At 41.7% G+C, this 23,361-nt stretch overlaps 1 protein-coding gene across 2 annotated transcripts in view; it reads left to right on the forward strand.

Annotated features, from left to right (window-relative positions):
* The first annotated feature begins 2,238 nt into the window (after positions 1 to 2,238).
* The window catches only part of DOCK10 (dedicator of cytokinesis 10), a 208,063-nt gene continuing 186,940 nt past the window's right edge, over positions 2,239 to 23,361 (forward strand). For both annotated transcript variants that reach the window (XM_084891376.1, XM_084891377.1), the window contains exon 1: positions 2,239 to 2,508. In XM_084891376.1, the coding sequence (XP_084747502.1) occupies positions 2,377 to 2,508 (132 nt within the window). In that variant the 5' untranslated portion in view covers positions 2,239 to 2,376. The remainder of the gene's footprint in view (positions 2,509 to 23,361) is intronic.

Below are 23,361 nucleotides of genomic sequence, written 5' to 3' on the forward strand. Positions count from 1 at the left end.
AGTGGTACATTTGATACAATAGAAGAACCTACAATGACACACCTTAATTATGTAAAGTCCATAGTTCATATTAGGGTCTTCATGATATATTCATAGATTTACCTTTACAAAGTACACCAGCCAAGTCTCTCCAGGGAAGTGAGAGATGTGATCAGCAGAGAGTCAGAGCACCAAATTAGCAAACCCGAAGTCATATTTCTGAAGCTAAGAATGTCTGTCTATGCTGCAGGGGAAGATGGTTGTGTGTGATAGAAACCGTTCTTGACATCCAAAAGGGGCCTTAACTGAAATAAACCCACATGACTCTCAAGAGCTGATGAGAGTCCCAGTGGGTGTCCTCACTGAAATGCCCAGGGTGTAAAGGTCACATACATAAACCCTCCTTCCCAGAGTGATCCATGGGATGATCATCGTACAGGATTTGGCAAATAGGCTTTGTTCATCAAATATTCTCACACCAGTGCTCTGACGACCCCCGAAGCTGGTGGCAGTTAAATTCATAGTAGTAAAAGAAGTGCAGGTGATTTTCTGTTACTTGATACAGTTAAAAACTGGGTTGTGCAGCTTCCTCATTAATTTGGGTTAGCTCAGTGAGTTGCCACACCTAGGACACATTACGAGGTATTTTTCAATTACTATAGACCTCCCTCCCAGCACACCTTTCTCTTCTGCTTTCTGTCTGTCCCTGCCTCAGGCACTTGGAGCCCTCTGGCTGCACCAATCCATCTAAGCCCTCAGAAAAGTCATCCACAAACCAATATTTATAAAGTGCCTGCTGTGTGCCAGGCACTTTCAGGGACTAAGACACCTCCTTTGGGGAAGCTCATGTTCATTCACAACTGTTAGAGAAGAGAGTGTTTGGAGGGAGTTATTTCCACAGAGATTTTCAAAAGCCACCACAGAGGCAGCCACCTACCTTGCTCACCCTGAAGGTGATGTTCCCATATTGTGCAGCAATGTGAAGGCACACGGTGCAAGACACGGTTTTTTCCTGTGAAGGGGATCCTAGAACCAACTGATCTTTCAACGGCGCCTCCCAAATCTTCCAGAGCCTCTGCCCACCCTGATTTCTAGAATGTGCTCAAATAACGTGCAAGCCGTCTCTCTGGCTAACTGAATCCTGGATAACAGAGAGCTGATGCAATTGCATTTATCGGCCGTTTAAGAATTCTTTATACCCAAGTGTGGCCTTGTGTTAAAAATATATGTTGTTTTGGAAAAAACATCAGGGTCACAGATCTACAAAAAGCTGTCCAGAAAAGCCTGGGATACTTGCAGTAGCTGGCAGATCTCTCCAGACTGTAACCTGGGGCCAGGACAATTCTGCTCTTCCTCCCACTCAGCCCCACAGGGAGTCGGAGAACCCCCCTGGATGTGACTCAGGAAGATCGATCCTAGAGGACTTTAATCAGACAGCTGCACCTGCAGGGCAGACGGGTGTGTGGCAAAAGTGGGAGCAGAAGAGCAGCAACACAAATGTAAGTCCACCCTAACGCCCCTGTCCCTGTCCCACAGGACCTACTAACCCCACAGGCTGCTTCTAGCCTCCTCATCCCTCTAATACCCCCTCCCTCTCCCCGCCCCCCCCCCCCCCCCCCAGCCTCTTCTACCACTTTACCCTGATGTTGATTTTAGCTTCTATTATCTAATCTCCCTCGTCCCTGCACCTGTATTCTTATATTTGCTGACTTGGTTATTTGCTGCCTCCCCCCTTCCCCCCAACCCCAAAAAGTTATCAACCCCACACAGCCTGAAGGAAGGGAGCTGGCAAGACCTCCTCTTCTTCCCAGTTTTCAGAACAAGGTGAGCTGACACGTAGTAGGCGCTTAATGAATACGGTGGAAGGCATGCATGCGTATGGAACCTTGTTCCAAAGCCCCCAGTGAGGACTGTGGGCAAAGGAGCTGGGTTGGGTTGGGCGATGGGGCGCAGGTACCAGCCACGGGACCCTTGAAAGCGCCTCACCCCTTCCTAAAGGTGGAAGGGCGGGTAGAGCTCCGCACGCGCCCATTCGCCAGCCCCGGCAAGCAGGGGGTCAAATCGGTAAAAGTGGCCAGAGCTCCACTGTGAGAAGCAGGCCCTCCCCGTCGTCTGTGGTCCCCGAGGTGGCGGGGACAGGGGTGGGGAGTGGGGGTGCGGGGAGCGGGGGCCGCGAGCCCAGCTGGCCGCGCGCGCCGGGAGGAGCGCGGAGTTTGCAAAGTCGTGGAGAAGCGTCTGCGGGGAGAAGGGGGTGGGGAGCGGGGTTGCAGGAGAGAAAAACCCGCCTCTAGCGAGTTCGGCGAGGAAGAGGGGGGGAAAGGCGCCGCCGAGTTCCGCTTCCTGAGCGGCCGTGGGGAGAGGAGGTCGGCGCTGGGAAGGCCGGCGGACGGCGCGGCGATGGCGGTGGAGCGGACCCGCAGGTTCACGCGGAGCCTGCTGCGGCCCGGCCAGGCGGCCGAGCTCCGGCACAGCGCCGCGGCCGCCGCCGCCGCGGCCGCCAGCAGCCGGCAGCAGCAGCAGCAGCAGCGGGTGAGTGCGGCGTGCCCCGCGCCTCCCCGCGCCTCCCCGCGCCCGGGGTAGGGGGCCGGGGACCCCTCCGGGCCGGGCCCCGCGCGCCCCGCTCCCCTCCCCGCACGCCCTCCCGCGCCGCCCCTGCTCGCCCGGTCCCCGCGCCACCTCTGCCCGGCAGCGCCACCGACGCGTTAGCGCGGGGCGCGTTTGGGGACCTGGGACCTTCGGAGGAGCGGGGCGCGGGCAGCAGAAGCGCGGCGTGGGAGCAGATGTGGCCGGGGGGAGGCGGCGGGACCGCATCGCGGGGGCGACAGGTGGTGGATGCCGGGGACCCCAGGAGTGGGGGAATTGACTGGACCGAACCTGTCGGTCCACAGCTCTGCGCATCCCCCTTCAGCCCAGTGCTGTGACTGGTGCGCAGGGAAGGAGGGTGGTCCTCACTGGGGCCAAAGCTGGGAGCCCCCTGTCAATGCATCCAATGGGGGCATCAATGTAGTTGGCATCGCCCACCCTCTATGGGTGGTGGGGAGAGGGGGGGACACAGATCACTTTCTACGACTCCAGAAAGGGCCCGGCGAACAGGCTGGAGGAGACGTGGGCTCATCAATATCCAATGGTTTCTGGTATTTTTCTAAAATGTTCCCTGGGCTCTCCCGCCAAGATCGCCTTACTAGTTACTTCCTCATTGAAAAGCCTTCTAAATGCTGGGTGATTTCCGCGGGAAATCCTGGGGCAGAAGCCAGCCGTTCTCCCCTAATGCGGAAATCATATCCGTCCCTCTTCAGATGTTCATACATTCCAGTAGGTGTCACACTCTGGGCTGGAAGTGTCAGGAGAATAAATAAATAAATAAATAGTAAATAAATAAATAAATCAACCCCGGTGGGAAAGGGAAGCCAGAGGAAACAGCCTTACAGCAAGACCTGGGCTCCACAGCCGCACCGCCCTCTTGGCTGGCCTTTGCTGGACCGGAATCCCATGTGGTGGGTTGCATTTTCCTTTTTTGCCAGGAAATATCATTAGGAATTAAACGGCTTCTTTTAAGAGTGTCAAAGAAAGCATTACTCTTGCCAGTCACCCATCAGGAGGGAGCCAAGAGCTGCCTGGAGCCAGTTCCCACAGCCAGGACTTTTCTCTCCAGCCAGAGTTCAGAAAGTTGAACAGAACGGAAGCTAATTGCCTGGCAGAGGGAGGAGGTTTCAGATGCCCATGTGGGAGGGGGGGGGGGAATAATACTGTGAACCCACCCGGTCCCCAGGGTGCCTTCTCTTCCATTTACCATGGGTCACAGCCTGCAGTTACTCAGAGGTGATTCAACTGTTAGCCTACCCTGTGGTTCTGACACCAGCGTGCACACTTTCAGGGCAGGAAGGATAAACTGGCTGAAAGGGCATTTGAAAGAAAAGGTTCAATTCAAGTAAAAGCAGAGATAATAAGAAAACCTTTAGGCATGCCCGGAAAATAATCTTTAATTTTGAAGTGATTATTCAGGAGTGTGGCTTTGTCAACCTCTGCCATTTGCTTTACAATAGCTTTATTTTGCAAATGATTCATTTTGCCAAATGTGGGTAATGATTTGTTAGAGAAGTGCAGAGAAGTAAGGAGCGTTCAATTAGAATAAACAGCTCTAGATGTTTTGTTTTTAAGTGGGTTTTCTTAGAGTGTTTTTCATGCTGGAATTTCTATAAAGAATATGTATCGCGCATACCTTTCCACACACACACACACACAGACACATTACTTTCTCCAGATTGATGTCACCTTCGAAATCCTAGGGTACCTTGTCAAAATGAATAAGCTCAAGGTCTTACAATGAGTAGTGGGGGGTGATTCACCAACAAAGGTGTCCCTGCCTCCCTCCCCTCACTTCAGCACCTTGGCCAACACTCCTGAACACTCCCTTTGCCAAGACATGTCATGGGATCTTACACATCTAGTCAGGCACTATTGGCAGTGATTTTGGCCACACACACACACACACACACACACACACACACACACACAAAAAAAAAAAAAAAAAAAAAAAAAAAAAAAAAAAAAAAAAAAAAAAAAAACCCGCAAAAAACATGCCTTTGCTTTCCATGCTTTCCAGTGATCCAGTGATGAGTTTTCTGAGTTGGCACCCAAACTCTGTGGGATTCTGTATGGCAGGGCATCCCTTATGAATCTAAAACCTTGTAATTGAACTGCACAGTGGAAGGTGTTCTTCCTCAAATCCTGGTTATCAAGGGAGAAAATTAATAGGATGGGGGAAGAAGATTATGGGTAGCCCACTTCTGTACAGACAAGAGCTGCTTGATTGGACCAAGCTGCTATCTTTCGAAAACTATTTGAGAGATGCTAGAAAGTTCTGCTGAGAAAAAAACTGTGTCGCTGCTAGATTCATGGTGTGCTTTCTGAAATCTCTGTTTTTAGGGACTGAAATGCTCCAAAGGTTACAGAGATTTTGTTGTAAGGTTAGAACTTTGCTTTATCCAGTAAAAATGGTTGAGAATGATATACATCCCTATGTCTATACTATGTCTCTATATATCTATAACACAGTTCTATACATGCACATATAGGACAGGAAAGCTTCAAAATGTGTATGGGTTGTGGAGAGCAGAGGGCAAAGGATGCTGAGTGAGGTCACTGACTAGGGATCCAACTTAGATCAGTTGCTGAGGAAAGCTGAGAGAGATACCAAAGCAAATTTGATTTCAGTTCTAAGCCAAGACACTGCATGAGGCTCCTTTGCAGGAGACAAACCTTACTCTTCTTCCCTCTTCAATAACAATTACAAAGAGATTCCTGTACTGCCATGTTCAATGCAGCATTTTTACAATAGTCAAGATAAGGAAACAACTTAAATGTGTGTTGAGGGTTAAATGGATAAAGAAAAGGATATATACTATATATATATATATATATATATATATATATATATATATATATATATATATATATATATATATATATATAGAGAGAGAGAGAGAGAGAGAGAGAGAGAACAATAGTATGCTTCAACTTTTAAAAAGAAGGAAATCCTGCCAATTACAACAATGTGGATGAGCTTGGAGGACATGGTAAGTGTAGTGGAATATACAAGTTAAAACTCAGGGAAGCAAAGAGTGATTGCTGGGATGGGATGGGGGGAGCTGGGTGGTGAGAGTAAGGAAGAAATGAAGAGATGTTGACTAAAGCATACAAACTTCCAGTTATGCAAGACAGATGACTTCTAGAGATCCAGTGTATGACTTGGTGACAAGAGTTGAGGATACTGCTTCGTATATTTGAAGTTTCTAAGAGGATCTATCTTTTTAAAAATATATTTTTATTGATTTCAGAGAGGAAGGGAGAGAGAGAAAGAAACATCAATGATGAAAGAGAGTAGTCTGCATGCCCCCTACTGAGGATTGAGCCTGCTATCCAGGTAGATACTCTGACTAGGAATCAAACCAGTGACCTCTTGGTTCTTGGGTCTACACTCAACCTCTGAGCCATACCCAGCTGGGCTGAAATTTCTAAGAGGATCTATCTTTAATTAATTTATCTCAACACACAGTGGTAATTATGTACAAGTCGTGAATAAGCTCTTTCACTTGACTATGATGTTTTTTGCACAATGTAACATATATCAAACCATCACATTGTATACTTAAATATATATAATTCTTATATGTCAAATATATTTTAATGAAGTTAAGAAGATAAAAGAAGCAATAATAATAATAATAAAGAACAATTATGGGAAAAGCCATACATACATTTTGAAGAGAAGTTTTCTCTATAGTTATCCAAAAGTTTTTTATATAAATAAGTGAATCATAATTCATTGTAAAGTCAATCTCAGGATCAAGTGAAGTTTAATTTGCTGACACTCTGTTCATACTAGTTCCACAAAGTAAGCTTCTCTGGAGCAGAATTTCAGTTAGAAAATAATTATAAACATTTCTCTCATGTTGTGACTGGAGTGTTTTATTACTTTGGGTGAATGTACATACCATGTTGGCCTCAAATTGTAATGCCATTAATTAGAGTTTATTATTATTATTATTATTATTATTATTGTTGTTGGTAAGAAGCCCTTTTAAAATGTATGAAGTATATTTGTACTTTAGCACTAATTAGTTCATTTAGATGACTTTCTACTAAATTTTATTAAACTGTAAACCTAGGATTTGTACCCTTGTGTACATATGTATTATATTTGATAGAATTTTAAAAGAAAAATACTTTAAAATATAGATTAGTCTTTGCTAACAAGTCAGATTTGTTTCTTTGAAAAAAACTAGAGATCTTTAAAGAAAATATATGTTTATTGATTTTTAGAAAGAGAGCAAGAGACAGATATAGAGAAATAGAAATATTGATGAGAAAGAAATATCATCCATGCCTTCCTCCTGCATGCCCCCTATTGGGGATTGAGCTTGCAACCCTGGCATGTACCTTGACCGAGAATGGAATAGGTGACTCCTTGGTTCACAGGTCAAATGCTCAGACACTTAGCCATACCAGCTGGACTAGAGTTTTATTTATATAATGTGATTGGATGAGTCAGAGAGGGTGTAACAGAGAGGGTGAGAGCTAAGGAGGAGGAGGTCAGATGGAGTAAAGGATGCCTAAGAAACAGTGAAGGTTCACCAATGATTTGGCCAGCTTTTGCCAAAAGCCTCTTGTGTGTTTCCTAGATTAGAACATACCACTTTATTTCCATTCATTCTTTAACACATGTAAGGCATTTACTTTGTTATGAAACAAAAATCCCTCTGCAACTCATTTGTGAGTTCTATCTAACTTTATTAACTTCTTTTAAGAAACACCCTGCCAGAAATGACTGTACTTAACCAGCATTCTCTGTCCCTCCATACCTACCCAGAAAGGGTTAGTGGTAAAGAGTGGGATAGTATTGACTTTAGTGTAAGCACAAAAATCCACTTCCTCTGTTCTCCAATGATACAAATTTTGTTTGATGTTTTAGGGAGTTTTAAATAAAAGGTAGAACCTTCAACAAAGTAAAGATCTTTGGTAGAGAAGTAATGACATATAAACATGTATACAAGATCAGGAGGAATTCCTAGAAGGAAGAATTTCCTCTGCTCTTAATTTTGTGATTTTTGAATAGTTGAGAGTAGGAGGGTTTGTTTATTTTAAGTGAGTGGGAAATTCTAGATGTTAACAAAAAGTCATTCTGGGGGTAAGAACTAGTGATAATATGCAAAAAGTGAATTGAATAAAAAAGAAACACTTCTTTACTGTCCATGTCTAGAGTTAAAAGCCCTATGCAAAGAAAAGGCCTGCTTGTTAGGCATTCACAGCAGTCTTTTGTTGTTTTATTTTGGACAGGGCTTTTCATAACAAGAGTATTTACACTTTGGCAGAAATCACACACTTGAGCAGAAATCACACACTTGAGCAGAAATCACACTTTTATGTTTTGACATGAGGAAAGTCCCTTGCTGGTGAAGAAGTCAACATGGACTTAGTAGACAAGATCAAAGTTGAATATTATATAAATAAGTGAATCATAATTCATTGATTGTACCAACTAATGTTTTTGAGTTCTCAAAGGCATTACAGAAACAACTATAAAAAGAAAAAATTTCTAAGTAGGTCCAAAAATGGGAAGAATGAGTACACATGTATGGTGTTTGGCTGTCTTTTTCTTCACCATTTTCTTTAAAGCCTAGCATAAGAAAAGAGTAATAATCAATGTATTATGATAAGCCATTTCTTGAGACCCTACAGAGAGTCCAACATAGTGGTATTTTATTTAAGATTCAGAGCAATCTTATGAGGAATAATGTTGCAAATTACAGAGGAGATCATTGAGAGTCATAGGGTTAAATACCTTGCTCTAAGACAATGGTCAGCAAACTCATTAGTCAAACAGAACCAAATATCAACAGAACAACGATTGAAATTTCTTTTGAGAGCCAAGTTTTTTAAACTTAAACTTCTTCTAACTCCACTTCTTCAAAATAGACTAGCCCAGGCCAAGGTATTTTGTGCAAGAGCCACACACAAGGGGCCAAAGAGCCGCATGTGGCTCGAGAGCAGCAGTTTGCCGACCACTGCTCTAAGAGAAGTGACTGATGTGTGATATCTTCTGTAACCTGAAGAGTAACTAGCAAAGGGTTACCTTCCATTTCTGTAGTGGTTTCCAACAGTATCTCTAAATTGGAAGACATGAGGAGTTGATTTTGGTTGATGTGGCCTTCTGACCAATAGCTCTACCTAAGGAACAATAACTGTATTGGTATTTTAGAACACCTGTTAGCATTCACATCAATGTTCTCCTGAGATTAGATGCCGCAGCATAGTCTATTCCAGTTACCAGTAATAATAACAAATTTTCCACAAGGCAACTGGGAGCTCAGTTGTCAAGTCCTTAAAGTATAAGCTTACTGAGCCATCTACCCTGTTTCCCAGAAAATAAGACAGTGTCTTATATTAAATTTTGCTCCCAAAGATGCACTAGGTCTTATTTTCAGGGGATGTCTTATTTTTCCATAAAGAAGAGTACAGTACACATTTATTGTTAAATGAAAATAAAGGAAATTTATTACCTGTACACGGTATGGTAGTACGGGAGTTGTCAACACAAACCAGACAAACTGTGAATCCTACAGTATCAAGAATTTACTCATTTATTCAATGACAATCATGTCATCATTTTCTGGAACATCATCATAACAATCCAATTCCTGAATTTCCTGGTGAATTTCTTGTGACTCCATTTCTTTCAGAATCAGTGGACCAAATCTCTCATGTTTAGCAATAGCACTGTCTTTAAATGAGTACTTCTTGTCAAGGTAGCCTGCTCCCAGTGCATTTGCAATGCAACTGTCCATTCCACCTCCACACAGCAGTGACTTCAGGACTCCGTGTAACGTCACTGGTTGCTAGATGCAACTGTCCATTCCACCTCCACACAGCAGTGACTTCAGGACTCCGTGTAACGTCACTGGTTGCTAGACGCCAGTCAGGATGGCCCTAGAGACCTGTTTATGGTAAATTAATTTTCATTCTGAGACAGAGCCTAGGGGGGGCCTTATTTTCGGGGGGATGCCTTATATTTCACTGAGAAGGAAACCTGTAAGTAGGTCTTATTTTCGGAGGATGTTTTATTTTCGGGGAAACACGCTATCTGGCAAGACCATAAGCAAACTCTGAAAGAGGGTGGAGTTAATTCTTCTCAAGTCCTCTTCTGTTCTAGTACGTACTAGCTCTCTCTTCATGCTCAGTCACTTCACCCCACTCCCACAAGCGCTTGAAAATTGTCCATGTATTGTGGGTCCTTGGGCACATATTTCCATTGAACTAGGTTGTGTTGGAATCCTTTACTCACATGCTATCATATTCAAAGGAGTGATTCTAAGTGTTTTACAAAGATAGATGTAAGACAACAACAACAAAAATGTAGTAAGTAAGGAGGTAAAAAGCAATATTATGAACAACAAAAAGCAATATTAGGAAAGTTAAATGTAGTCAGGAGGAGTTAAATGGAGAAGGATCACTAAATAAAATGCACAAGTCTTAAGTCTTATATTCTTGCTAAAGGTGCTTCCTAGTGGCCAAGTCAAACAGGAAAATATGATCATCCATGAGCCTGAGAAGTTCATGAGGTAAAAGAAAATAATTCACGGTAGACATGGTTAGTTTTAACTTGTAATGAGACTCAAGAGACAAGAGAAAATGTTCTGTGATTTTTCATAAAGGCCAGCATGATGCAGTGATACACCCTACCACTCAGAGTGTTCTGTGGGCATCACATGAAAGCTTGTTAGAAATACAGAATCCAAGCTCCCTTGTGGACCTACTAGACCAGATTGTGCATTTTAAGAAGATCCTCTGGTGATTCCTAAGCACAGTAAAATTTGAGAAACACAAAAATAAGCTACATCAGCCATTTTTGGCAGTATATTGTCAAGAAAGGTGATTGTATGAGGGTCCAGTACAATGTGGTTTATTCTGCAATTCTTTGAAAGAGTCCCTTGAGGCAAAGATAACACTCAGACCAACTAAGAATGAAAATAGGATTGATTCTTTGAAAAGTAACTTTAAGGAAGTCCCTTTTATTTTGCATGATATTTTCTGCTTCACCTAACACCTTAATTGTAGTGTGAACTTACGTTTAGCTTCTAGTTTAAAAAAAAAATCCCATAACGTACAGGAAATTGTTGCAATCGGAATATACAGAAGGTCTCACCCTGGGTTACAGCCCTACAACTGTGTTGCAGTGTGTGGTAGGTGTTACCCCTCTTACCAACGAACTTTAAAGCAGAATCTTGCTAACTCATGAAGGACATGCAATTATGACTCCTTATTGCTTTATAAGACTTACGTTGTTATCGTAATGAAAACAATTGGTTATATCAGAAAATCTGATTGCTAGAATCAGAAAGTCATAAAAATGTTTCTTTTCTCTTATACTCACTGAGTCTCAGAGAATAAATGATTTCTCTTGTACATATTTGAATGTCCTAAGGATGGCATTCCATGGAGTTAAAGACGTTGGTTTGCCTATAGGCTGTAATGTGGTCCACGGACCTTTGACTGACTGTCCTACACCCCTATATTGGGATGCTGTTTCCTCTTCTTGACTATCGGAGATCTGAAGTGTTTTCTTGTTCTTTGAACAATTTGGCCATTTGGGAGTTTAATGAATGGGAGCTGGTGTGGGAAGTGTCCAAGCCTGTGCGTCCGGAGAATAGAATTCCAACCATGGCTGTGATGCTTTTCTAAGTCAATTCTCCTTTTGGAGTCTCAGATCCCACATCTGTAAAATTAGGGAATTCCATGATTGGACTCTTGCACTAACCATTTCTCTGCCCAAGTTCCCAAGGCCTCTCCCTCTGATCCTTCAGGTTCTCCAATGTTACCTTATCAGGAAAGTCATCCTGAATCACCATATTAAAGTATTTTCCTCAGCCTCTCTCTGCTGCTGCCGTCTCTTTCCCATTCTCCTGCTTCATTTTCCTTAGACTTCTGATCACTACCTCAATTGATGTTTTTATTTAATTAACTTCTTGTTTTTCTTTTTCAACCTTCTTGCCTTCAATGTTAAGTGCCACCAAGAGTAGGGAACTAGTGTCTGTCACTGCTTTTGTACTGTCTTTACTGCATGGAAATGAGGTGGAGATGTCTTCCTTCTCACTGAGATGAGGTGCTTAAGGAAAGTCAGGAGAGTGGGCTGGATGCACAGGCATCAGTGAGACGTCACGGAGGAATTATGACTTAAAAATGTCCAGGCTGTCAGTATCTGCTAATGCTGCTCCTTGTGTCAGCTTCACCATCCACCTGGCACGCGGTAGAAATGCAATTATACAGAAAGACATTGAGCACGTCCTCTGGGCCAGGTGTTTTACTTGTACAATCTCTTTTGATCCTCATGACAACCCTATGGCAAAGGAGTTTTATTTATATTTTTAGATGAAGAAAGAGATACTTAGAAATCAGGAACTTACCCCAGATCAAATGATGAGTGAGTGATGCATCCAGGAGTCACATGCAGGCAGTCTGTGTTCTTCAGGACCACCCAGTGCTGCTGGCCAGTGCCACCAGGCAGGCAGGCAGGTCTCATTAAACATGCAGTTAGCATCCATGTGAGAGAGCAAGGAGGAAAAAGGAACCTTAGAGTGCTAGCCATAGGAAGAGGTTTTTAAAAGGAGTTTCTTAATGAGAGAATAACTGTGACTACTACTTTTGCTCTGCTTACCAATTTTTCATTTATGACAACTCAGCAACACGTGATATCGAGAGAGGCACCGACTTTGGAATGGATGTCAGTGCTCAGTCACTTCCCAAGGACAGGACTGGCACAGAGAAGGTTAGGCTTCACAAACAAAGCCTTCTTTAACTCTGAAAAGACAGCCTTTGATTCTCCTCTTTCTATAGAAACGCATTTCTGGCACCATGAGCATGGAGTAGTTGGGTTGCAGCATTATATCAGCTGCATTGTCTTTTGTAGTCTTGATTTTAGTGTTCATGTTTACAAATGAGAGGGTTTTTTTTTCTCCCCATGAAGTGAGATTTGTGTGCCTCTTATCGTTCACCGAAGTGTCAATGGGCTGGAAAGAAATGCTTGTGGTTGCTGGACTTGATGTGGTGACCTACATTAAATGATGTAGAAATAACAAAGTGTGATGAATGTGACTGAGTTAGTAGCAATGGAGAAAAACACTTACTTTTAAAAACATTAATATTTGTCAATTGGATTGAAGCGGAAAAGTCTGCCTCTGAGAATAGAAGAATGAATGGGTCCAAATCATCAAAAGTTCCTTTAATTGTGCTGCTAAATGTGAAAATAGTCAGTTTCTGTAATTCATTTTCAGCACACCTCCTCTCCTAACATGTAGAATTTGGGATGCTTGGCAGCTTTTTAATTTTAGTTAAACGCCAAAATGGCAGAGTTTAAGACTAGATCTGGTGGAGGTGTGAGTGTGTCTGTTTAAAAAGAAGACACCATTTATGATCAGTACAATGAGCTTTTCTTCATATCATTATTTTAGTAATTACCAGTTTAAGTGACTAATTATGGCTGTCAAAATGACCAATGACTTTTGGCCTTTCAAATCACACATTCCAAAAGAGAACATGGGCATGTACATTCGATTTGGCAAACAAAAAACTTAACAAAATTCACCATTTGATGAAATATGGCACTGCTTTTTTGGACACTCACTGTTTATTTGCTTAGCTCTTAAAAGTCCCTTTGCCACAGCTCTTTAGAATGAGAAAATGGAAATTGACTGTAGCTGAATAATCTTCACAAAAATGAAAGTGATGTTGGAACTCAGTAATGTTTTTGAGAAGAATATTCAAATATGGAGAACTAACATTTAAAGTAATTTACTTTTCAGATTTTTAAACTTATTTAAAAATCAGACATTTATCAAAAAATGGGTTTTATTGTAAACGGGAAAGTATTTCAGGTTACTTTCAAGTATATCTATATACAAAACTATATATATTTTTTCTGTATGTGTCACTAATACCAATAAAATTTATTGTCATACCAAAATGCACACATAGGGTTCTTTCAGGACCTTTCTGAATGCTAACAGTCAAGGTTCATTCATTACCTTCAGTGTTTTGATGCCAAAGTCCTTATGTGGCTGCTAGCCAATCAATTAAGAGAAATGTATCTTTTTGTCATTAGGAAGCAGTGTTTTCCAGACTGCATAACCTTGGCCAAGTCTTTTTTGGGCTCTATTTCCTCATCTTTCAAACAAGACAGTTGGACAATAAAATATCTAAAGATGCTTTAGTCCTAAAAATCTAGTCAATTCTTATTTTTTTAAAGAGGTTTTCATAGAAGATTATTTAAAAAAAATTAATAACACCATTGTTGGTTAAGATATCTGATTTTAGCAACTGGAAGAATTAGTCTAAATGATCTACAACCATATTTGCATTTCAGCGATGAAAATGGTTGCATAAAGTGGTTATTTGAGGGTATAATCAGGGAAATGACTGTTTATACCTGAGAAAGGGCTAGTTGCATGAGAACTGGCCATAGGGTAGCCAACAGGGATGAAGGTGGGCAAGGCATGTTCTTTAGACCTGGTGCAGGCTTGCAGGCAAGCATGCAATCTCACTTCCTTCTTTCTGTTCCTGGAGAGAACAGTGAGGCCCATCTGCTTTAGACAGTGAGCTGTGCAGTTCCCATGCCCACCCTTTGTCATTGCAGCTCTCTGGCGTAATGTCTGTGCCAAGGGCCTCTCAGCAGCCACGTGACTGGAACACAGGCCAGTGCAGGGAGAGGTTGAACTGTCCTCCAAGCTTCAGGCCTCCTCCCTGCCATGAAAAAGCAGCAAGAACGGCTCTTTTTTCTAGTTCGTTGTCTCTGTTTTTGATGGTACCTCTATCACCTTCTTCTCACACCTGCGAAAGGTTCCTGATAGTGTGATTTTAGACGTGTTGGAGAGACAGCAGAATCTTTCTCCCCAGATTGGTCCACTAAGAAGCTAATCACTAAGGAGATCTGGGGCATTTCATTCAGTAGTTAGAAAGTAACCTTAGTCCTCCCCGGTTTAGCTCAGAGTGTTGGCCTATGGACTGACGGCTCCTGGGTTCAATTTCTGTCAAAAGCACAGGCCTCGGTGTGTGAGGGAGGCAACCAATCAATGTGTCTCTCTTATATTGTCTCTCTGTGTCTCTCCCACTTCCTTCCATAATCTCTGAAAATCAATGGGAAAAAAAGTTCTCAGTGAGGATTAACAATAATGAAAAGAAACGAAGAGAAAAGAAAGGAAGGGAAGGGAAGGGAAGGGAAGGGAAGGGAAGGGAAGGGAAGGGAAGGGAAGGGAAGGAAAGGAAAGGAAAGGAAAGGAAAGGAAAGGAAAGGAAAGGAAAGGAAAGGAAAGGAAAGGAAAGGAAAGGAAAGGAAAGGAAAAAAAGAAGGGAGGAGAGGAGAAGAGAGGAGGGGAGGGGAGGGGAGGGGAGGGGAGGGGAGAGGAGAGGAGAGGAGAGGAGAGGAGAGGAGAGGAGAGGAGAGGAGAGGAGAGGAGAGGAGAGGAGAGGAGAGGAGAGGAGAGGAGAGGAGAAAGAAGAGGAGAGGAGAGAAGAAGAGAAGAGGAGAGAAGAGAAGAGAAGAGAAGAGAAGAGAAGAGAAGAGAAGAGAAGAGAAGAGAAGAGAAGAGAAGAGAAGAGAAGAGAAGAGAAGAGAAGAGAGAAAAGAGAACTTTTCATGATTTTGCTGATTTCTGTAGCTGGTCTGATCTCTGGCATACCTCACCATGGTTTTCATGATACTTGTCCCTGATGCCTGTGGGACCAGGAGGATGAAGTATGGTTTTTGTCCTCACATTTCCAATACCCTGAGGGTAGGTCAAGGATAGTCACTATGGTTATTGTGTCATACTCCAAAGGCATAAAAATATCTGGCACATAGTAGGTGTTTGCTAAATGTTTAGTAAATGCAAGAAAGAATGTCACCCTTGGAGATGACAAAAGTACGGGTTAGGCAAAAGGAAATCTAAGTGCCCGATGTGAGGTAAACAAATTCTTAAGTATGTTTGAGAAGAATTACTTTGGTGATGAAGTACCAGCTTGTAGTATCTGCTAAGTAGTCACAAATTGAATTGAAGTAAAATGAATGGAATTGAGTTCAGAAGGCTACTCGAAGATTAAAAAATTAAATGTTGATTGGCATGAATGGCTACTTTTGAATAAATAAGATTCAGCCAAAGAGGCGTTATCATTATTCCAACACCAGCTCCTTACCTTGGGGGCTCCTTGGGGACACACACAGGCCTCACTGTCTGGCCAGGGATGTCTTTGTCATTCTCACTGATGTTGTTCGAAGTTATGAGGCTGTAGCAGAATAAAACTCTGAGCAGGGTGCAGAAAATGATTGCTTAAAATTCAGGAAATGTGGGTGACAGTGTTTTGACAGCAACAGTCCGTTCCTAGTCCCATGATGGAGAGTGGTTTATATTTTTAAGGGTTCTCTTAATAAATCACCAGAACTATATGATTTTATCAGTGAATGCGAGGGCTATTTTAGTTTTTACAACCTCAGCTTCTTTTTCTTAAGTCAGGGAGTTTTCCTGACATTGTTTTAGAGTATTATAATAACTATGCCCTGTGTCTTGTTGTTTTTAAATTTTGATTTCCATTGAATAGTTTCTCTTTACATTTGTACTTTTTAAACTTCTGTTGCTTTTTGTTAAATTAATAACTCAAAAAATAGAAAATAATGAAGAAAAACACCAATGATCACCCATAACCTACCACCCACTGATAACAACTTTTGGTATGTTTATTTGCAACATTTGTCTGTACATAAAAACATTCTTTGAGAATATAATTTTAATGTGTGTTAAGTGACTCAAGCTAAATTTTGGCCAGGAATTCTTTCTTCTGAATCTTATATATACCAACTCCACTTGAAATGTACGTGGGGAAGAAGAAAAAATAAGCTGTGCTCCATTTCTTGGCATCCTATAATGATAAACATTTAGACTTGAAGAAAAATTTAGTCTAAAATAGATAAGGAAAGAGTTACAGAGATGTTTAAGTGGATATGGTCAAGGCCACAGAGCAAGGCCATGGGTCATTTTGAACCCAATACCTTTTTTCCTTCAGCCCAGCTCACCGTTGCAATCATAAGTATAATTTATTATCAGGAAATAAAAGTCTAGAATTTACATTTCTATGAGGCTCTCCAATAAAAGTGAATAAACCTTAAAATCAACATATATACAGACATTTATAAACCTGAGTGTACACGCAAGGTTTAATTCTTGAGCATGTAAGGTTAGTATCAGCTGTTGTTTGCTGCCCCTGTGATCTGTGTGTGTCTCTGGGTCTGTGAGTACAGGGGAGGGGGCGGCTGTGGCCTTGGACTTGGGTCCATCCTGTAAACTGACATACCTTTTGTCACCACCTCTAGCAATCTGAATGATGGCATGTGATCTATCAGTGCCCTAAAAAGCGATCCCAATTTGTCTAAGTCTGGGCCTTTATGACTTTGTAGAGATACAAACCAGTCACTAGATTTCTATTGCTGCCATGAAAAATAAAAGTATTACAACTTTAGTGGATTAAGCAACACAGCTCTGTTATCCCTCCTTAGTGCAGGGGAGAAGTTCCCGAGGGGTCTTGCCAGGCTAAAATCGAGGTGTTGCACGGCCACATCTCTATTGCAGGCTTGAGGGGGATACCTGTTTTCTGCTCATCTGGGTTGTTGGCCAGAATATGTTTCCCATGACTGGGGCCAAGTTTCCTGTTTTCTTGCTGGATGTAAACTGAGGGCCATTCCAGCTTCTAGAGGGCACCTCATTCCTCAGTATGGTCCACTTCCTCCATCCTCATGGCCAGCAATGGTGAGTCAAGTCTTTCACAGGCTGCATCTCTCTGATTCACTCTTCTGCCTTCCTCTTTCACTGTTCCTCATGTAATGACATTAAGCCAACTGGATAATCCTGGGTAATCTCTCCATCTCAGGTTCTTAACCTTAGTCACATTTGCAAAGTCCCCTTTTCTATGAAAGTTAACATATCCTTAGCTTCTGGGGATTGGGATCTGCGCAACTTTGGTGAACCTACCAAAAACACAGTTGGATGCATTATTAAAAGGAACAAACCCATCCTAAGCACTGTTTTCTTATCCTGATATCAAACGGAGGAAACAGTATTTTATTGGAGACCAGAGTTCAGTTCCCAAACCTGACCCTTTCTATATGGCTTTGACCCAAATTAACAAACCTTAGCTTTTCTTTTGGTAAAATAAAGTTGCCCAAAATTCTCACGAGGATCAAATGATAACATTCGTAAGGATGTTTTAAGCTACATTCATGTTCATTGTCAACATCCAGCCAAGGAGAAAGTCCCCTTTTGTTTCTGGGTCCCTGTGGAATGAACACCACTGTGACTCCGGAGACTGGAGACTATCACCAAAGGGGACGGTTGTTGGACCTGCTCTGAGCATTCAAGGGAATAGGTCTGATGTTTCTTAGGGCCTTGTCTTTGATCAGGTCTCATCATTTTGTTTATATGAGGGTAGCTTAGATTCATGGTAGATAGATCTCACTCCTTCCACTCTGAATATTTTTTCTATATTTTCTCTAGTATCCAGTGAGCCTGCTGGGTGGGACCACATACTCTGTGTGTCAGAGTCACACAAGTCTACAATTTATACAATGCAATGACTATTACTCAGAAAGACAGGTTGAAACTTCTATCTTTCATCATGTAACCTAATAGTTAAATGAATCATTTAACATGAGCAATTTTATTCAAAATGGCATATAGATTCATCAGTAGGCAGCAACGCAGTGCATTTTGGTCCTAATAATATATAAAGTGTTCCTCAATATATTTTCAGTTTATGGCACACCATAAGGGAAAATGAACCACTCCATGTTGGGATTCACCAGAGATCAAGCCTTACACTTTCTTCTCTCTGCCTTCCCTGAACCCCCCTCCCCACCTGACCCATCCTCTCCCACAGGTTCGGCTCTCCCTGTGCACTGATGCTTCCAATGCCGCCTGGACTTTGCACTCTGATTCAGAGCTCTGGCCATGGGTGTCTCCATCCTAGAGTCCCTCCATTACTTCAAACTCAACAGAATCCATACCTAACACAATTTCTTGCCTCATAAAATCTCATTTTCTTTTTCCCTGAGTTTTATATTTGAGTTGGTCCAGTTAATCTCAAACTGAAACCATGTTTAATTTTTTCCACTTCCTGCCAGCCCACAATCATATCATGTGCCAAGTGCTGGCAATCCTAACCCCTAACTATTTTAAACATCTCCATGAACTTAATGATCTAGTTAAATATTTAGCTCATGATTTCTTCTTGATTGTCTTTTGCAATGTCTTTGAGGTTCTTTTCCAGCCTTCTAACTAGTCACCTTTCTGTGTTGGGTGTCCACACACTTTCCACACTTAGCCTCCATTATCTAATGAGCACAGTTTGGATCAAGGTGCATCTCCTACTGAGTGTTGCTGATACCCTTACTACTGCCCCAAGATATGAAATCTCAACTGGATCCGATCTACCTTTCCAACCTCCCTTTCTAATAGTTTCTTCTTCAGCTTTCTCCACTCAACTACAGCCACTCAAGGTCAGGGGCATTTCCTAAGTGTGCCATGCACTCTGATGTTACCAGCTGCTCAGACTGCTCTTTCTTGCTCTTTTTGATCATTTCCTACTTGCCTTTCATGACCTAACTCACTTTTTCCTTTACCTATCACCCTCCCAGAGTCCATAGGCAGACTGTTCCTTTCTCTCCTGCATTTCTGTAGCACTTCTTAAATATGTCAGTTACTTTTGGTGGTAGTTATTTCGTTAGTATCTCAACCCACCAGACAGTCAGAGAGTTTTAATATAATAAATGATTCTTGGTTAAATGGATGGAGAAATGTGTGTACATATTTAAAAATATATTTTATTGATTTTACACAGAGAGAAAGGGAGAGGGATAGAGAGTCAGAAACGTCGATGAGAGAGAAACATCGACCAGCTGCCTCTTGCACACCCCCCACTGGGGATGTGCCCGCAACCAAGGCACATGCCCCTGACCGGAATCGAACCCGGGACCCTTCAGTCCGCAGGCTGACACTCTACCACTGAGCCAAACCGGTTTGGGCCATATTTAAAGTTGTTTTAAATGTTCTAACCCTTCCGTGTCATTTTGAAAGGGAAATGCATTGCAAACATAATACTTTAAGAGGAACATTATGACATTATCTTTCTCTTCCTCACTTAGATGCTTTAAGTATTAGCTAGCCTTGGGGGGAAAAATAGCCCAACATTCAGGTTCAGTACTTTAAAAAAAATAAAATAGTTTCTGGTTTTAAAAGACCCATTTTAATTACTACCTTTCGATGAGATGATGTGACTATGGGGAAAAAATGCATTTTGGGTCTGTTATTTCTTTCTTTTACTAAGTGCACACTCTATCATTGCTTGGTGGAATTTTTAGCTCCTCAATATTTCTGCCATTTCTAATTTGCTTTGTAGTTGTAATGAATTATAATTTGTGCATTAAATTTTCTATGAATTTCAGTTTACTGGGGGAAATATGAAGACATCAAACACCCCATTGCTCAGATTATGGTTTATGGTTTCTAACCCCAACTTTGTCCTGCTTCCTTGGCTCAAAGACCCTGTGACCACCTTTAAGCACCTGGAATGCAACATGCTCCTGTGAGCCAGTGGCTTTTGCTTATGTTAGGTCTTCTCCAGTCCAGAAAGCTCCTTTCACCTTCCTTCCTCAGCTGTTTCTCACTCATCATTTCCTCAAGGCATCCTTCCCTAATCTCTTAGTCTAAAGCCTAGTAAACTTGAATTACACTGGGTACCCATAGCTTGTCGAAACTATTGGTTTTCTTTTCTTGAATTATGGTATATTTCATGGATGAAAAGAATATCTAGAATATATTCACTCTTTAAATAATAAAAATGAAACTATTGTTCATGAAATGTTCACGAGCAATACTTTTGCAGACCTCAGTCTGCCTCTCCTCATCCCAAGCTCCTCCCTTCCCTGCAGAGAAACATAAACAAAATGTGTCATCAGTTCACTGCTTTGCTGTTTTCTTTTACTGTTTTTATTTTGAACAACATTCAGATTTACAAAAAGTTGTAAAAATAGTCTAAAGAAGTTCATATACCCTTCCTTCAGATTTCCCAGTATGAACATTGTATCTCACGTGGAATTAAGTATCCTCTTTCCCCTGGGTCACTTCCTGTTTCTCTAACACATGCATACATACAATATTGTTTTTCCTGAAACATTTTTTTTTAAGATATATTTTATTGATTTTTCACAGAGAGGAAGGGAGAGAGATAGAGAGCCAGAAATGTCAATGAGAGAGAAACATTGACCAGCCACCTCCTGCACATCCCCCACCGGGGATGTGCCCACAACCAACGTACATGCTCTTGAGCGGAATCGAACCCGGGACCTTTCAGTCCGCAGACAGACGCTCTACCACTGAGCCAAACCGGCTACGGCGAAACATTTGAAAATAAATTCTATGATGAGCTTTTATTTGAAGATGCTTCAGGTATATATTGTAAATAGCAATTATATTACATTATTTTACATACCTGTAATACAATTATCAAAATCAAGAAATTAACATGGGTAATAATAGTATCTCATCAATCCATAGACCTCAGTAAGATTTTACCAGTTGTCCCGTTCCCATTTCTTTCTTTCTTTCTTTCTTTCTTTCTTTCTTTCTTTCTTTCTTTCTTTCTTTCTTTTTTTTTTTTTTTTTTTTTTTTTTTGTGTGTGTGTGTGTGTGTGTGTTTTCTGGTCCCAGGATCCAAGGATTACATCGCATTTAGATGTCATATCTGTTTAGTCTTCTTTTGTTATTGTTGTTAATCATCAACCAAGGATATTTTTCCATTGATTTTTTTTCTTTTTCTTAGAAAAAGTGGAAGAGAGAGAGAGAGAGACAGAGAAAAACATTGATATCAGAGAGACACATTTGCCGGGGTCAGGGATCAAGCCTGCACCTTAGATACATGCCCTTGACTGGATTCAAACTTGGGACCCTTCAGTTCGCAGGCTGACTCTCTATCCACTGAGCCAAATCAGCAAGGGCTTTTTAGTGTTCTTTAATATAAAATAGTTTCCTTCTTGACCTTTTGAAAAACATAACCATTTATGTTTTTGCTTTGTAGACTGGTACTCAGTCTGGTTTTAGATTGATGCACTCTCGTGCTTACATCCAAACTATGCTGTTTTGGACAGGCATGTCACAGAAGCCATGTGTTATCTTCAGTGCAGCCTGTTGGGGGACAGTTTGTCCTATTACCTGTCAGTCAATTATGATGGTGTCTATCAGGTTTACTTTCTGTAAAGTTACTAGGTACCTGCCTTAGCTCAGTCTAATATAACAAAATTCCATAGGCTAGATAGATTAAACAACAAAGAATTATTGCACATAGTTATAGAAGCGGGGGTGTCCAGGATCAAGACTCAGGCAGACCCAGTATATAGGGAGAGCCCTCTTCCTTGTTTGCATCTTCTCATGGTATTGAGTTGAAAGAGAAGCAATCTCTCTGTTGCGTCTCCTATAAGGACATTAATCTCATCACTAGTGCTCCACCTTCATGACCTAATTACCTCGCAAAGGTCCCATCTTCAAATGCCATCACACTGAAGAGTTAGCATTTCAACATACAAAGTTTGGGCAACACAAACATTTAGTTCTCAGCAGTTCCCTCTATGACTAACAAGTTATTTGGGGTGACCTCCCTTCTCATACGTTTCCCTCCAAATGTAGCATCTGGAGATGACACTTTGCGAAAACAGTGATTACTATGAATGTACATTTAGGTTGTTTCCATTTTGTTTCATTTTGTTTTTGCTGCTGTTAATCTCCTGGTACATAAATGCAGGGACTTATCCAGGGCATGCCTGTCTTCAACCTTAGCAGTACAGTAGTCCCCCTTATCTAAGGTTTTGCCTTCTGTGGTTTCAATTACTCACAGTTAACCTCGGTCCAGAAATCTTAAGTGGAAAATGCCAGAAATAATCAATTCATAAATTTTAAATTCTGCACCATTCTGAGTAGCATGATGAAATCTCACACTGTCCCACCCCTGACCTGCCTGGAATGTGAATCATCCCTTTGTCTAGAATCTCCACACTGTAGAGGCTACCCATATGCTAGTAACTTAGCAGACATCTCATTTATCAGAGCGATTGAAGAAACAATCATAAATGGGCGTTCGGTCGGGTCGATCGGGTGAGGAGGTGTTGGTATCTGCTTAGCTTTTGTAGAATGGAAAATTGATGAAATAATGGTTTACTCACTGTTTTACCAGCTGCCCAGCACTACTGTCAGCTTCTCTGATAGACACAGATGTTCTGCTGAACAAGATACTTGTGGTATCTGCCATATTGTTTGCTCACCTTGTGGCAAAACTCTCCAAATCTCTTCACCTCCAGCAGGCTCCCTTAACTTTTACCCAACTTCCCCCCAAAGTGTAGTTCTGGAAACAAAATGCTCATCATTGTATCTTTGCAGATGTGATTTAAAACCAATGAATATAAATAATAAATTTCTCTGTCACATATGCATCCCACCACATTTGTGGAGCTGTTTTCATAGACCTGCCAGAGGGATGTGTCCATATCTGAAACCCAAGATTCTCTGGAATCAATTTCATTTTCTTTACCAAGAGGAAATTATCTTGTGGATGTCAAAAATTCGATTTCTGAAAGTGGAGGTTATCCCAAATGGTAGTAAGTATTGCTTCATTCATCTCAGGTTGAGATACTTACAACACATTTTTATAACATCACACATTTCACGATTGCCATTAACTTGACAAACTCCCTCACAATCTTAAAATACTGTAGTTACTTCTATGCAGGGGATAGAAACCCCCCCCCCCCCCCCCCCAGAATAC

This window comes from Pipistrellus hanaki (assembly GCF_964339955.1).
Source record: "Pipistrellus hanaki genome assembly, chromosome: 8".
NCBI lineage: Eukaryota > Metazoa > Chordata > Mammalia > Chiroptera > Vespertilionidae > Pipistrellus > Pipistrellus hanaki.